This window comes from Pseudonaja textilis, unplaced genomic scaffold (assembly GCF_049901715.1).
Source record: "Pseudonaja textilis isolate UNSWEBS1 unplaced genomic scaffold, rPseTex1.2 PTEXCTG104, whole genome shotgun sequence".
NCBI lineage: Eukaryota > Metazoa > Chordata > Lepidosauria > Squamata > Elapidae > Pseudonaja > Pseudonaja textilis.
In genome coordinates, this window is record NW_028262446.1 from 1 (window position 1) to 16,738 (window position 16,738).

The 16,738-nt window shown below is 42.8% G+C and overlaps 2 protein-coding genes across 3 annotated transcripts; both read left to right on the top strand.

Moving 5' to 3' along the window:
* The first annotated feature begins 1,836 nt into the window (after positions 1–1,836).
* On the top strand, positions 1,837–3,395 carry LOC148123877 (uncharacterized). 2 transcript variants are annotated; one of them, XM_087918572.1, is made up of 2 exons: positions 1,837–2,896; positions 3,142–3,395. In XM_087918572.1, exons 1-2 carry the CDS (start codon positions 1,993–1,995, stop codon positions 3,165–3,167), a joined length of 930 nt encoding a protein of 309 aa, XP_087774698.1. In that variant the 5' UTR covers positions 1,837–1,992; the 3' UTR covers positions 3,168–3,395. The 2 variants fall into 2 exon arrangements, with proteins under 2 accessions (XP_087774698.1, XP_087774697.1); XM_087918571.1 differs by lacking the exon at positions 3,142–3,395 and having other exon boundaries at positions 1,837–3,080.
* A 6,470-nt stretch (positions 3,396–9,865) lies between these two features.
* Positions 9,866–13,300, top strand: LOC113452269 (uncharacterized). Its single transcript, XM_087918575.1, is given in 3 exon segments — positions 9,866–10,617; positions 10,620–12,068; positions 12,100–13,300. Coding segments are annotated over 2 exon segments (705 nt in total). The 5' UTR covers positions 9,866–10,145; the 3' UTR covers positions 10,853–12,068; positions 12,100–13,300.
* The last annotated feature ends 3,438 nt before the right edge of the window (positions 13,301–16,738 follow it).

A 16,738-nucleotide genomic window follows, 5' to 3' on the forward strand; every position in this document is an offset into this window, starting at 1 on the left:
AAACAAACAAAAGGAGGATGGATGCGTAGAAAGGGTAAGTGAGAAGGATTTTGAATAGACTAAGAAAAAGTGGAATAAAAACTCCTTCCTTCACTCTTTCTGACTAATGTATGTTCATTCGCTAATAAGTTGGGTTTAGCAGAGCTGACGCTACAGGCTTGCCTTCATTACATTGATTGGAATGTTTTCAAAGATACCTCTGCAGATTTGGATGAACTCATAGATACTGTAACATCATATGTGTGCTGACCAGAAATCTGCGAATATACAGTAACAAGAAACCTTGGTTCATTCTTCTAACTAAATTAAATCAACTAGCTGTGCCTGACCATACTTGTAAGTGGATCATAAGCTTTCTAACAGGCAGGAAGCAGCAAGTGAAGCTAGGCAAAATCACATCAAATATCTGTACAATTTGCACAGCAGGGCTGTGTGCTCTCTTTACTTCTCTCTACACCAAGGACTACATTTCAAAATATCCCTCCGTTAAAGTACTGAAATTTGCAGATGATACAACAGTGATTTGTCTCATTTGAGATAATGACTAATCTGCATACAAATGGGAGGTTGAACAACTAGCCTTATCATGCGACCAGAACTTGAATTAAACACACTAAAAACTATAGAAATAACGGTAGATTTTAGGAGAAATCCTCCTATACTACTGTCTCTTACAATACTAGACCATACAGTATCAATATAGATACTTCTATGATAGATGAAACCTTCAAGTTTCTAGGTTCTATAATATCTTAATGAGGACACCTAAGATCAAAAACATCATCAAAAAAGCACAACAAAGAACGTTCTTTCTGCGCCAACTCAGAAAGACTGCCCAAGGAGCTACTGATACAATTCTACAGAGGAATTATTGAGTCTGTCATCTGCGCCTCTATAACTGTCTGGTTTGGCTTTGCAACAAGAGAGACACAGACTTCAATGGACAATTAGAATTGCAGAAAAAACAATTGCTACCAACCTGCTTTCCATTGAAGACCTGTATACTACACAAACCAGAAAGAGGGCTGTGAAAATATCTACAGACCCTTCCCACCCTGAGACTAAACTTGCGAAAATGTAGTAAGCCATTGGTTCCTTTGCCTGCCTTGATGCATTTTCAGAAACCAGAGGCCTAAAATAGTGAGAGATCATGCAAGATCACTAGTGTGAAATCTCGTGCTACTGATCCTGCAAAATCTCACACTATATATTTTAGGCGTCTGTTCTCTGCTAACTGAGGCCTGCATGAGATCCAGGTCAAAAGGCTTTGCAAACAGAGGTCAGGGGTCTTTGGTTTTAAACACTTTTGCCCAGATCTCATGCAGTCCTCAGTTCGTAGAGAACATAGTCCTAAAGTACTATAGCGAGAGGTCAGTAACATGAGATCTTTCACTACTGATTTTGTGTGATCATGCAATAAAGTAGTTTAAGGACTATTCTCTGTGAACTGAGAAGAGCCCTTGAATGCCGATGAGGCTTTGGGACAGTGAACTAGCCTTAACCCAACCCAATAAATCTTAAGTTTTCTCCTAATTCCTTCTTGGATGTTTCCCCTGATGACTCCTAATTATTCCTTAACTCCAAACTGAGTTTGAGTGAGATTTGCATATATATAAATAATTGTAAAGAAAGAGATATTTGCTAGATATTTTAAAAGTTTCATGACTCATGAATATAGACGTCATCATGTCTATATCACAGCACTGTAGCGATGCAAAATACAACCTAATGGAATTTCAGAAAAGTTCAAAAGAAAATTTGTTGACTTTCTACAGTTTGAACTTTTTCCTCTAACACTGTTAATCATTCTCACTTCTCTTTTCCTTTGAAGGTAATAACGGGCAGGACAATCAAAATTCCTGTGAACTGTCCCACGGGATCAATGCTAATGATGGAGCAGAGAAATTTGGAATTCAAGTGGAATTAGAAAGCCATGAGAGAACCCAGTCAAATAATTGGAATAAGAAAAGCTCATCTTCCACTGATGCTCCGATGCAAGACTTTCATGCCCAACAAGAGAAAATAAGGAAAAAATATATTGGAAAATGTGTGAAGCTAATTAAAGCTAAATTACATGTAAACGAACATTATTTAACCCAAAACAAAGGAGAAGATGCTATAAGAAGGTTCAGAAGATATAGTAATCTTATTTTCCATAAAAGGATCCACTCAGGAGAAAAGCCATATAAATGCCTGGAGTGTGGAAAGACCTTTGCTTGGAGAGACCATCTTATTTCCCATAAGGTGATCCACACAGGGGAAAAACCATTTAAATGCATGGAGTGTGGAAAGACCTTTACTCGAAGTAGTACTCTTCTTCACCATAAAATGATCCACACTGGGGAGAAGCCATATAAATGTATGGAGTGTGGAAAGTCCTTTGTTCAAAGAGGGCATCTTAATTCCCATAAGGTGATCCACACAGGGGAAAAACCATATAAATGCATGGAGTGTGGAAAGACCTATGCTCATAGTAAAGCACTTACTATCCACAAAATGACCCACACAGGGGAGAGGCCGTATAAATGCATGGAGTGTGGAAAGGCCTTTCCTGAGAGCAGTGCCCTCAGAGACCACAAAAGGACCCACACCGGGGAAAAGCCATTTAAATGCATGGAGTGTGGAAAGACCTTTAGTCACAGCCACAGTCTTACTGTCCATAGAAGGACTCACACTGGGGAAAAACCATATAAATGCATGGAGTGTGGAAAGACCTTTGCTCATAGTAATGGACTTACTATCCACAAAAGGATCCACACAGGGGAGAGGCCGTATAAATGCATGGAGTGTGGAAAGGCCTTTCGTCAGAGCAGTGCCCTCAGAGACCACAAAAGGACCCACACCGGGGAAAAGCCATTTAAATGCATGGAGTGTGGAAAGACCTTCGCTCAAAAAAGTAATCTTAGTTCCCATAAGAAGATCCACATGGGAAAACCCATATAAATGCATGGAGTGTGAAAAAACTATCCACAACAAGATCCACACAGGGGAGAGGCCGTATAAATGCCTGGAGTGTGGAAAGAACTTTGCTCGGAGAGACCATCTTATTTCCCATAAGATGATCCACACAGGGGAGAGGCCATATAAATGCATGGAGTGTGAAAAGACTTTTACTAAGAGCCACATTCTTACTTTGCATAGAAGGACCCACACTGGAGAGAATTTGAAAGCCACGAGAGAAACCAATTAAATAATTGGAATCTGGAAAGCTCATCTTCCACTGCTGCTCTGATGCAAGACTTTCTTGCCCAACAAGAGAAAATAAGGAAAAAATATATTGTGAAAAGTATGAATCTAATCAAATCTAAATTACATGTAAATGAACACTATTTAACCCAAAATAAAGGAGAAGATGGTGTCAGATTGCCTTCACACAAATATCAACACGACACGGATCTCCATTCAGATTGCTTTTATTTCACAATTCTGCAGAATTGGGTTCACATCCAAGGCAGAAAGATGGAACCCCGAACACAGTTACACCCATCTTTTTATCCTCTTTTACAAGGAACTAACGTTACAATGATTCATCTTAAAACAGGATACAGTTGCTTCTTTGTGGTTAAAGGTGTTTCAATAACTGTCACAATCCCTCCTTGGAAAACTACTTCCTCTAGAAAGTTTACTGGAATATACTTTTGAAACACAGCTTACAAAATGAAGTCTGATCATAAAGTAATATTCTGATCAAAAATGGCATGAAATGGCTTTACTCTTGTTCACTTTTCACAATTCCCCCCTTTTCTGGATCATTTCTGTTTCAAAAGCACATAAATCCCGACTTACTTTTTGTAGCACATCCCCTGAAGTGCTGTATAACAATTTCTCTGATTCGTCCTTAGTGAACTTAATCTTTCCCCAATTTTGCACCCACATGTTTATCAAGTTTGGAATACATTGTATACAGCAGCATAAACATATCAACATAACTACTATGGCTACAACAGTGGTCAGAATAGATTTCCACCAGGAACCATCAGGTAACCAGGACTATAGGGCATCCCACAATGCTCCTGCTATACCTGACTCATCCCATTCCTTCTGATATTCATGAATTCGATCTTCTAGTGATATTGGGCTCATAGTCATGGATATATGTGCAACAGTGGGAATGTACCAGAGCACATACTCCTCCCTTTGCTGCAAGGACTATGTCCAAAGCATATCTATTCTGCAGGGTCACTTGCCTGACTTCAGATAATTCCTAATTAATCATCTTAATACTTCTAACGGTGTAATTAAACATGGCAATAGTAAAGTTGTTCATTCGAGTCATATCCCTATAGTTCATGCCTACCCCAAGAGGGAATATTAGGGCTCTTGCTAATCCCTCATACCAAGACCTATGATGTATCCCAGAATCAACCTCTCTTTTATTCCGGATTCGAGTGTTGGGTAGTTCGTCCAACTTGTAAACTGCAGGTAACACATACCCCATAGTGCAAGTGCCTGACCATAATTTTGGTATTTCTCTATAAGCGTACTTCCCACACAGCAACCATTTATTCCTTCTCATAGTCCAAGTTAAGTTTGACACTCTAGTCCAGTTAATCATGTCCTCAAAGTAAACACACATTTGACAATAATTTTTCCAGAATGGCAGATATTCTTTCTTACATTCATAAGCATTAACTATACTATGATTGAAACATGTTGCAGGCATTTCAAAAGTCTTATTACACTTTTCCCAATCTCCAAGGAATGGTCCTCCTTTAACACTTCTTTTAAAGCAAACATAGGCTGTCTCCCTTAATTGAATGAATACCTTGTTTGTTACAGCCCCACCCACAGGTCTAATCTCAATTGTCCCATCTGGCACCATCATCTGTCGTGTTAGTGGTATTCCATGCAATATAACCCCTCCTTTCCCTGTTCCAGGCATATGCATACACAACCAACAATTTGTCAGATTCAAGGTTTGTGCGGTCTTCCTGATGTCCTTAATATATGAATTCTCTGTCCACAAGTCATCTCCCAAGTCTCCAGCTCTTTGCACATGTTCAGTCTGTTCGGTTCCTGCTCTTCCAACCTGTTGTAAGACAAAAACACTCACAAGTGCAGTTGAAATACATAGAAACATATTTCTCAGTCCCAATTATTTCCTCAGAGTCAATTTCAAAGGTTGTCCTTCCACTGGGTGGCTTCTCCAAGGCTTCTCAGGTTCTGGGCTGTTTTCACACGACTGCAGTGAGTCCATCCACTTTCTTTCATCCAGACAGCAGATTCCGTGGTAAGAAGCACTTGATACAGTCCTTCCCAGCTAGGTTGCAATTTCTCAGTCCTCCAAGTTTTTATCAGGATCCAGTCTCCAACTTCATGGGGATGTTGGCTGCCAGCAAGAGGTGGTTGTTGCACCAACAATCCCTGTTTATGAAGAGAAAGCAAAGACCTGGACAGTGTCTGCAAATATTTTCTCAAGAACAAATCTTTGAATTCAGGAATTGGATTCCCTATTTTTGCCAAGTAGGGTCACCCCATCAGCATCTCAAATGGAGAGACCCCAGTTTCTTTCCAGGGACATGTTCTGATTCTGAGTAGTGCCAAGAATAACTTCTTTGTCCATGGAAACCCATTTTCCAAACCTAATTTTGTCAAATGTTTCTTCAATTCCGCATTCCCACGTTCTGTTTTCCCAGAAGATTGGGGGCGCCATGGTGTGTGTAAATTCCATTTCACCCCCACAGCCCTCATGACTTCTTGTAATATCTTTTGTGTAAAATGTGTGCCTCTGTCTGAATCTACTACCTCTGGCATGCCATATCTGGGTATGATTTGTTCCAGCAGAATCTTAGTCACTGTGGCAGCTGTTGCCTGCCTGACAGGGTAGGCCTCCATCCATCCAGTCAAATGATCTTTAATAACCAGTAAATATTTCCAACTCCCACTAGGTGGCACAAGGGTCTACCCCCCCTTTCTGTTTTCCGTGCTGATGACTTATTTACTTTAAGACATATTAAACATTTCCAACAAATAGCATGTGCAGTAGTCCACATATTCAAACTCCAATATGTGGGCATGACTGCCTGAACTAAAGCTTCAGTTCCCCAATGACTTCCCTCATGTAAGTACTGCATAACATTTCTCATTTGGGTTTCAGACAACACTCTAACCCCATCTGTTGTTACCCATCCTTTCTCAGCTTTATGACACCCCTCTTTCTTCAACTTTTCCCTAGTCTTTTCTTCATCTGGTTCCCAAGCTTCTTCGGGCTCTTCTTGCAACATGGGTACTGATACCATCTGCAGGATTACCTCCCCAGCTGCTTCTTTTGCCCATTTGTCTGCCCATCTATTTCCCACTACTTCAACTTCTGTTCCTTTCTGGTGTGCATTTACGTGTACCACTGCTACCTTATGAGGAAGTATCAAAGCTTTCAGCACTCCTTCCACTAATCCCAATTGTTCTATCTGTTTCCCATCAGCCTTGATGAATCCTCTTTCTCTTGCCAAATTTTCCCAAACGTATGAACCACACCCCAAGCATACTTTGAATCCATCCACACAGTGACATCCACACCTTGAGCCAATTCCAAAGCCCTTTTTAATGCAAAAAGTTCACATTTCTGAGCTGATCATCAATCACCTCCCCAGACTGAGTAACAATGGCATACCCAGCCTTTCTTTACACCTCCTTCCACTCTACTAAAACCATCTACAAACCATCGTTCTCCCTCATCCAGGGGAACTTCCTCTAAGTCCTGCCTCACCTTAGTACACATACTAGCCATCCTCTCACCACAGGCTCCAAAGTCTTGCTCAGGAAGGCGATGGGTTGAAATCGCCCCCCCCTTTTCTGAGCAAGCACTCCTACTGCCACCCCTTCCTTAGCTGACACGTACAAATGAAAAGGTAACCTTAAATTCGGAAGGGCTAACACTGGTGCTGTTGCTAATGCTTCCTTTATCTTTTCCCACCTTTCCTCATCCTCTGTACTCCACTCTATCCCTTCATCTTTTCCCTGCAATTTCTGATTCAGAAAGTTCACCATGCTAGCATGTCCATCCAACCAAGCCCTGCAATAATTAATCATTCCTAAACTTCTTCTTACCTCTGTCTTATTTCTTGGGGGTGCCAAACTCATCAGTCCCTTTACCCGCTCAGGATCTAGGGACCTCACCCCTCTTGAATAACATGTCCTAAATACTTCACCTTTTTTTCAACAAACTGAATCTTTTCCCTTGAGACTTTTAGTCCTTGTTCTTTCAGCCAATTTAACAAAGCCACAGATGCTGCTCTAACCTCTTTCTCTTTCTCCCCAGTCAACAACAAGTCATCCACATACTGAATCAACATGATCCCTTTCCCTTTCTCAAAAGACACTAACTTTTCTTCCAAAGCCTGTCCAAACAACAAAAGAGCTCTCAGTATAGCCCTGGGGAAGTAATGTCCACCTTAACTGCTGTTTTCTCCCAGTCTCAGGATCATTCCATTCAAATGCAAAACAGGTCTCTACTTCCCTCCTCAAGGGGGCATGCCCAGAAGGCATCCTTCAGATCTATCACAGTCTTTGGGAGGAATTCGTTCCAAGATAGTATAGGGATCAGGAGATCCTTCTCAAATCATTAACTAATCATCCTTATTTCCTTCCCGGTATCCCACAGCTGGATACTGAACACAGGCAACAAATCTCTCCCCAGCAAATTCACTCCAAGAATCAGGAATATACAACACTTCAGCTTCAGTCACCACTTCATTCATTTCCAGTCTAATTTGTTCAAACACACACACATCCTGAGATTTTCCACTCACCCCTTCTACTTTTATCACTTTCCTTGATCTATGTGCACCTTCTACCAGGTCACACACAGAAGTCCGGCTTGCGCCAGTGTCTATCAGGAACAGCTGCTCCTGATGGTTAGGACCCACTAAAATGTTTACCAATGGCTCCCCGCAGGTCCTCTTAAAGGAGCCAGAACAGCCCTAATCATCATACAATGCATAACTCCACTCTTCTTGGTTGGTAGGACACTCGCGCGCAAAGTGACCTTCCTTCCCACACCTGAAGCAACTCTTATCCATTCCAGGCTGTCTCATTCCCATGCCTCTTCCTCTGGAACCTCTTCCTCTATCTTGAAAACTTCCCTGCTTGTATCCCCAAAAATTCTCTCTTCTTTCTCCAATTGGACCCTTCCCAAAATTCAAAATTCCTTTTCTTTACTTCGCTCTTTGTTGTAGCCTATACAGCTGCAACCATCATTTGTGATTTCTGTCTGGTTTTTTTTACAGTGTCTCTGTTCACAAAAAACTTGTTGGGCTGCTTTCAGGAGATCAACCATTCCCACAGCTCCCCAATTCCATTTTCTGAATTTTCTATGGGGAATTTTTGATCTCTTGCCACTGCCCCTTGTTTCCATTCACTCTTTCATTCCACACTCTCCAGGCTGAGGTCTGGATGAGATTCCGCTCCTCAGGAGTAAATAGATGTCCCAAAATGTACATCAGCTCCTGATGAGTGTAATCATTCAGACCCAACCATAGCTCTAACTGTTCGGCCACCTCATGAGCATTTTCATGAAGCTTTGGAAGAGTCTTCTTCAATTCTCGCAACTCGGCTGGTTTTATGGGGACAGCCACAAAGACTGTCACCGGATTGCCTGCAGCATTGATCCCATTAGGGACTTCCCTAAGAGGAAATGCATCCACTTCAGGTTTTTGGCTGAAGGGAAAATTTTGAACATCTCTATGCAATTTGGGTGGTCATTTTGTGTTGGAGAATATAGTCTCACAATTTGGTCATCCAATAGGTACTGGTTTCCCCCTCAGGACTCCAGTGATATGGAAATTTAGAATCAATCAGAGGATATTTTGACCACCTATATTTGCACAAATAAATCATGTGCTTCTTCTCAAGATTCCGGGTAAAATGTTTGAGATTCGGGAGAACCATTGTTGCAACAGTTGTCCCAAAGGCGAATCCACCGGAATAGGTTTGCTGCCTTTGTCAAATCTTCCCTGTCCCAGACAGGCTTCTTCCAGGTCTCCAAGACCCTCACTTTGTCCTTTCCCCATTTCTATTCTTTCAGGCTCCCAGAGCCTTGACTCACCAGTCCCAGTCCTCCAGCAAGCGCTGGATTCTCCCAGAGAGTTTAAGGACCTCTCTTCCTAGCCCCAATCCTCCAGCAGGCGCTGGACTTTCTTCCCAGAAGAAAATTTAAGGACGTGCCTTCAATTCTACTTCTATTGAAAAGGAACAAATTTACCTGATCACTCCGGGACCCTCCTCGGGTTTGCGGATGTGCGGGCGTCCCCGACTCAGGCTTCTATATGGTCCCAGACCATTTCTCCCGACGGTACCGCCACTCTATCACTCTATCTCTCGAAGTCCGGTCAGCCACAATTTTCTCTCTGGGTATTCGGATTCGGAGGCTCCTGGGACCTCTCAGCGATCGGGGAGAAGGGTTGTCTCTAAAGGAGACTGAGTGGCCACAACTCACCTGTCCCCAAACGCCGAGGATCGCCGTGAAGCCTCCCCCCTGGCTCGCCAGATTGTCAGATTGCCTTCACACAAATATCAACACGACACGGATCTCCATTCAGATTGCTTTTATTTCACAATTCTGCAGAATTGGGTTCACATCCAAGGCAGAAAGATGGAACCCCGAACACAGTTACACCCATCTTTTTATCCTCTTTTACAAGGAACTAACGTTACAATGATTCATCTTAAAACAGGATACAGTTGCTTCTTTGTGGTTAAAGGTGTTTCAATAACTGTCACAATCCCTCCTTGGAAAACTACTTCCTCTAGAAAGTTTACTGGAATATACTTTTGAAACACAGCTTACAAAATGAAGTCTGATCATAAAGTAATATTCTGATCAAAAATGGCATGAAATGGCTTTACTCTTGTTCACTTTTCACAATGGTATAAGAAGATACAATGGACAAAATTACAATGGAACATTATTGCTTTCTCTTGAAAATAATTTCCTTACATTTTACAAAGTGATTCACACAAAAGAGAAGAGAAACATTTATGTTTGCAATGTGGAAAATGTTTTAGAACAAATGGGCAACTTGCTTCCCATGAAAGGATTCATACTGGGAAGAAGCTATACAAATGCAGAGAATGTGGTAACAGGTTCAGAATATGTAATAATCTAATTTCACATATAAGGCTCCCGAGGAGAAAAACCATATAAATGCATGGAGTGTGGAAAAACTTTTGCTCTGAGCAGTAGGCTTACTGTCCACAAGATGGTCCACACAGGGGAAAAGCCATTTAAATGCATGGAGTGTGGAAAGACTTTTGCTCAAAGATGTCATCTTATTTCCCATAAAAGGGTCCACACAGGAAAGAAACCATATAAATGCATGGAGTGTGGGAAAACCTTCACTCATAGCAATGGACTTACTATCCACAAAAAGATCCACACAGGAGAGAAACCGTATAAATGCATGAAGTGTGGGAAAGCCTTTACTCATAGCACTGGACTTACTATCCACAAAAAGCTTCGTACAGTAGAGAAACCATATAAATGCATGGAGTGTGGAAAGACCTTTGCTCATAGTAATGGACTTACTACCCACAAAATGATCCACACAGGGGAGAGGCCTTATAAATGCATGGAGTGTGGAAAGACCTTTACTCAAAAAGGTAATCTTATTTCCCATGAGAGATCCACACAGGGGAGAAGCCATATAAATGCATGGAATGTGGAAAGAGCTTTGCTCGGAATCATAGTCTTAATTGTCATAAAAGGATCCATGCTCGGGAGAAACTATATAGCAATAGCAATTCCACTTCAGCTTATATGCCAGTCCAAACTGCTTTACAGCATTCTCTGAGCAGTTTGCAAAGTGAGCATATTTTTCCCAGTAATCTGAATCCTATTTTACCAACCTCAGGATGAAAGGATGAATCAACCATCAGCCTGTCAGAATCAATTAGCCTGTAGTACTGCATTCTAACCCCTGCCCCACCATGTCTATAGATTTGCATGTTAATGCATATTGTGCCTTTTTGATCCAAATGAGACAAAGTTGAATCGACAAAATGAAATTTAATGTGGAGAAAAGTAAGATTTTAAACCTCGGCAAGAAAATCAGATTACAGGAAACCTGGCTCAAAAACAGTAACTGTGAGCGTGACCTTGGATTTTGGTTTGGCTAGTCTAGAGAAAAGAAGGATTAGGAATGACATGATAGCAATGTTCTAGCGTTTGAGAGACTCCGACAAAGAGGAGTGGGTCAATTTATTTTCCAAAGCATTAGCGGGCAAGACAAGAAACAATGGATGGAAACTAATAATGGAGGGAAGCAACCTGGAATTTCTTTATAGTGAGGAAAATTAAGTGGGCAGAGGCCAGTGGGTAGGTACGCGTCCCTGCTCTGGGAGGGAAGGTAGGCGGTGCACCACCCGGCTTAGCCATCCAGGTGTAGGCGAGTGCTGCAGCAGGTGGGATGGAGTCTGGAGGGACGTATGAGCCAAATTCCTTTGCATCCCACAATTTGATCCTGTGGTTTCTCTTGCTCACTCTTCCCCTTTCTCTCCTCCCTCCCTCCTTCCTCTGTCTTTTTTTCTTCCTTTCTTCTTTCTCTCTGATTCTGATTCTTTTTGTGCTTCATCTCTTGTGGGGTCTTGCAATTGCTTCTTCCGGCCCTTGTTGATGCATGCAGTACCAACAAGGGCCAGAAGAAGCACCCGTGAGACCCAGCAAGAGATGAGGCAAGTACAGGGATGCTTTGCTCCTATTCTGGAATATGGAGTGAGTCTCCATCCCCTGCCATCGCCCTTACGTTCTCAGACCATTTGAGGAGTGATTGGGAGGGGAGAGCAAAGGATGGGGCCAGCCAGTGATGGGATCACCCAACAGGGAGGCGTAACAGGGATGAAATAGCCACCTGCAGCTCTGGAGCTATGGGTTGCTAACACCTGAGCTAGATGAATGTGGGAAATGGAGATATTGGAAAGAAATGGAGAGGTTGAGCCAGATGAGCATCAAGGGCATAAGACAACTATGCAGATCTGAAGCGCCCAGAGTGATCCTGAACTGGCCTACTTTGATGTTCCCACCCTGCCGTGGTCCAGTTCCAACTGCAGCAGCTCAGTTGGCTAGCCCTCCCCTAGTCCTGTCAGCAGTCTTGGCCAGGTCTACAGCAAAGCCAGCTGCTCTGTCATCAGTTGGTGAGCCCATCTGGCCATCCACACCACCTACTGGGGTGGCAAGGATCCTCACCATGGGCATATTACCCTGGGCTGGCTGGGTCCTGGGGAAATGGACTCTGTCCTGGGCATCGCCACAGCAAGTCACCTGTCGAAGGGCAAAGTGGTCACAAAACTAGACCTGAGAGAAGCATATTGCCTGATATGAATCAGGGAAGGGGATGAATGGAAGACCGCCTTCAACTGCCTGTTAGGCAGCTTCCCGTTCAAAGTCATGCCGTGTGAACTACAGGGAGCCCCTGCCGTCTTCATGCACCTAATCAATGAGGTGCTGCATGAACACCTGTATAAGCGGGTCCCAGTTTCCCTGAATGACATTCTCATATTCAGCGAGATGCTGGAAGAACACATGAAGTTGGTACAGCAAGTTCTGAAAAATATCTTGGCTGCAAAACTCTATGGAAAGCTGTCAAAATACGGGTTTCTTAAGACTGCCCTGGACTATTTGGGCTACAGGGTGTCAAACCAAAGAATCGAGATGGATCCAGGAAAAGTAAAAGCACTGCTGGTCTGGCAACCCCACACACACCTGCAAGCACCTCCAGAGTTTTCTGGGGTTTGCCAACTTTTGCAGACAATTCATTCCATCTTTTACGCAGGTAGCCTTGCCCCTGATGGAGCTGCTGCTCTGAAGCTGTGGCTGAGCCAACCACTGGTCACTGGACTGCCAGAGAGCGTTCAAAAAACTAAAAAAGCTCTTTGCAGAAGAACCCATTCTTCAGCAGCCCAACCCTGCCTGGCCGTTGTTAGGAATAACATAGGTTACCTAATGTAGTTTGGGTAAAAATAATATATATAAACTATAATAGTAAGTTTAAGTGTGTGTCACTTTAAACTGCAAAGCATGTAATTTTGGGTGCGGTGTGAAACCGCCATAAGAGGGAGCAAGAGAATCTGATTGATTGCTGACAATTACTGGATTGCATGGATTGATGGTTTGTTAACTGCGTGTTTCCCTACTGCTGTTTCTGAAGGAAGAGGGGAGTTTTTGACTTCTTCATATCTCTACTGCAAGGAGATATATTCCTGGACTACTGACCTCTCTTTTTCGATACTGGAATTTGCAACTGAATAATCCCTGGACAGACTGAATTAGTGAATGATATATGGACTGTTTGACTATGCTAAAACTCTTGCTGGAATAAACTATTTAACTAGCACAGTGTATCTGTTTTACTGAGTGCAAGCTACAAAAACGTTTATCTCACATATTTTGCCTGACTGCCTGACTGCCGTGCAGATTCTGCTAGGGTGTATCTCTAACAGCTGTTCATCATACAAGCCAATACTGGTAACATAACCGTTGTAGCAGTGCTCTTGCAAAAGCACTCCCAGCGCCAACTCTAGCCCTGTGCCTGTGTGTCCAAGAAGCTCACGGACACCAAAAGGCGGTGGGCATTATGGGAAAAGAAAATCTATGCAGTAAGATGGGCCTTCCTCCTGACAGCACTTCCTGGAGGGAAATAAACTGAGTTTCGATGTTTGGATGGACCATAAGAACCTTGAGGTGCTAAAGATCTCCTGAAAACTCCACTGGGTGCAGTATTTTAAGTGGTTCAACTTTGAGCTAAAATATATCCCAGGGGAGAGAACCTGCTCACAGATGCCTTGTCAAGAAAGTCACAGTTCAACAGTTTGTGAGAGGAGGTCGTGCACATGATCATTCCCCCTTCCCAGCAGGTAGTTCAAGTCACCACCAGGGTCAAACTAGATGTCGGGATGGCCCCTGAGGGGATCAAATGACAGCAGCATTGAAGTCTGCACTTGTAGCTGTCCAGTGGTTTGGTGAGAACTGGGACCTAAGGGAGGAATTGGCCTGGAAAGGGTCCAAACTGTATGCTCCTGCCAGCTTGAGACTTCAGATCCTACAGCACAGCCACGACTCCCAGTTGGCCAGCCACTTCAGATTCCAAAAGATCCTCCACTTAACCAGAAGGCAATTCTGGTGGCCCAAGATGAAGGCAGATGTAGAAAATTATGTTAAGAGTTGTACTATATGTGCAGCCATAAAAGTGAGACGGGGAAGCCCCCTGAGCTTCTCCAACAAGTCCCTGATGCCTGCCAGCCCTGGGAGGAAATTTACAGTTGATCTCCCAGGGAGTGGAGGGAATACAGTCATTTGGACTGTGATTGACTTATTCTCGAAGCAAGCCTATTTCACTGCCTGCTTGTGGTTACCCTCTGTCAGGAAAATAGCCAGGAGGTTTATAAAGTATACCGGTTGCAAGGCGTGCTCATCAGGGTCATCTCGAGGGGTTCAGTTCACAGCAAAGTTCTGGGGGGAGTTCCTAAAGTCCATAGGATCGACCCAGGGGCTTAGCTCAGCTTTTCATCCAAGTACTAATGGAGCTGTGGAATGTAAAAATGCAATGATAGAGCAGTACTCGAGATAGTATAGCAGCAAAACAACTGGGCGGACTTGCTGCCTGTTGCAGAGGTGGCTTACAATAACTCAATGCATAATAGCACTGGACTGCCCCACTTCCAGGTCACTAACAGCATGGACTGTTCCCATGCCTGAGCCTGGAAGTTAACTGAAGTTGGGACAGTGACTGGATTGAGCCATGTGATGCATGTGTGCTTGGAGGGGAAGGAACTTTGATTTAACTTTGGGATGGGGAAAACGCAGGTCTTTCAGATTTGGGTTTTCCCCTGATGTGCCAAGATGACATCTCTAATAAATGGAAGATGTTCTGCCTTGTGACAGAATGGTTTTTTTCCCTCTGCTTCCCCCTCCCCTTTTTTTTTTTTTTTGGCTTTTAGCTGGCATCTGGGCCTGATTAGCTTTTCTGGTGGAATTTTTTTTCATCCATACTTCATCTTGAAGAACTTTCTCTGAGTCTGTAGACCCCACTTTGGCTCCCTGTGTATCGATTTTACTTTTTGGCTCAAATGTCTATATTGTGTTGCTTGGGTCATGTATGTCAAGCTCGAAATTAACATATGTGTAGACATTTTAGTTAGGCTTAGTATATATTCTTTTTCTTACTTTCTCTTTGGCAGTCATGAGGGAAGGGTTTCAGGCTTGCCACATTCCTAAGGGGGGAGGAGTGGAGATAGAGTTGTTTAGGCTAGGAGATTCTTCTTCCTGTGGGAACACAATTGACCATGCTGAAGCCCCTTGAGATGGAGATTTATGTCATCAAGCAACGTTGAATTACTTCTCTTGGAGAATGTGACTTTTGGGGCTTGTTTCTAACTTCTAATATTGTGGGGTAATTCCGGGTTGTGTCAGATCCAGAATTACAACAGACTTTGACAATTTGATGCTTTCCTAAATAAAAGAATTTGTTTTGGAAGATGGCATTTGTTCTTTTCATTTTAAATGGATTTCATCTCTTGGAAACCTGACAATGTATTTGAGACCACAAATGAAAATGTATGAAAGATACAATGTACAAGACACTCAAAGGAGGCCAAGGGACCTCAGAGGTCTTCTAGCCCAACCCCCTACTCATCCTTATACCAGTCCAGGTTGTGTGTCCCTGTGTGTATGAGGGGAAAGTAAGTATTGTAAATGAACTACAAGACCTAACGTAAGTTTTATTATTAAAGTGTTCAATGAAGGTGAACTATATTGTGCATTTGTATTTGTGTCTCTTGTTAGATATATTGAGAACAGGATGCTGTGCACAATGGCTGCAGGTCAGAAGGAAGGTAAGGTATAAATTTGAGAAGAAAAAGAAGGAAAGATGATGGATTGATCTATGGAGATTCTCACTCGTTCAGGTCATCGTTGTCCTAAAGGTGCATTATCCAAAAGGCTACTCAGAGAGCTAACAATCAGATGATGACTGCAAAGAACGTAAATACTTCCATTCTCCACCAGTCAGTTAGAACTGAAGAAGCTTCTTGGATGAGAAGTGAAACCTTTTCAAAGAAGAAACTAAGTAATTCCAGTTGTCTTTTGATACAAAATACCTTTGGTAAGTAAGTAAGTGTTGGAAGAATTATCCTTCTGGCTTCAGTTCCAAGTGGGGAAAAAGACACTGGAAACATGGAGGCTGTTTGGAAAGATGGTTTAATGGTGGACAGGACCACATGGCTTGGAGCTCTAAAGGAGAATGATCACATACTTCAAGGTGAAGGAAAAGAGAAGGTGAGAGACCCTTAGTTGTATACCCATTGTTGGGTCCCACATTAGTGTTTCCTGTTCCTGTGTAAGAAATGTATCCCATTGGCTGCCAGACTCCCAGGGGTGGGGGCCCTTAGCTAACTTTGTAGGCTTTGTCTGCACCACATGGCTTCACCTGAGTTCCAGGCTTGGTTGAGCCTTGCTGGATGATGATGTAATGAAAGGGATTTAGGCAATTCCTATAGCGCTACCTGGAGATCTTTATTATGTAAAATATTCTGGGCCAGGCCTTAATGGCCAACCCATTAACAAAGGTGGGGGTGAGTTTCTGCTTCTGAGTTTCTACTCTTTTTAGGGGAAATATTCTGTCTTTTTAATAGTTCCTAGGATATTTCATTCTTCTAAGAGAGGGTTGGGTGCTAACTTCCTACAGAAAGAAGGAAGGAAGGAAGGATCCCCCCAAACAATCACCCCACATCTGATTTCTAATTTTCAGTG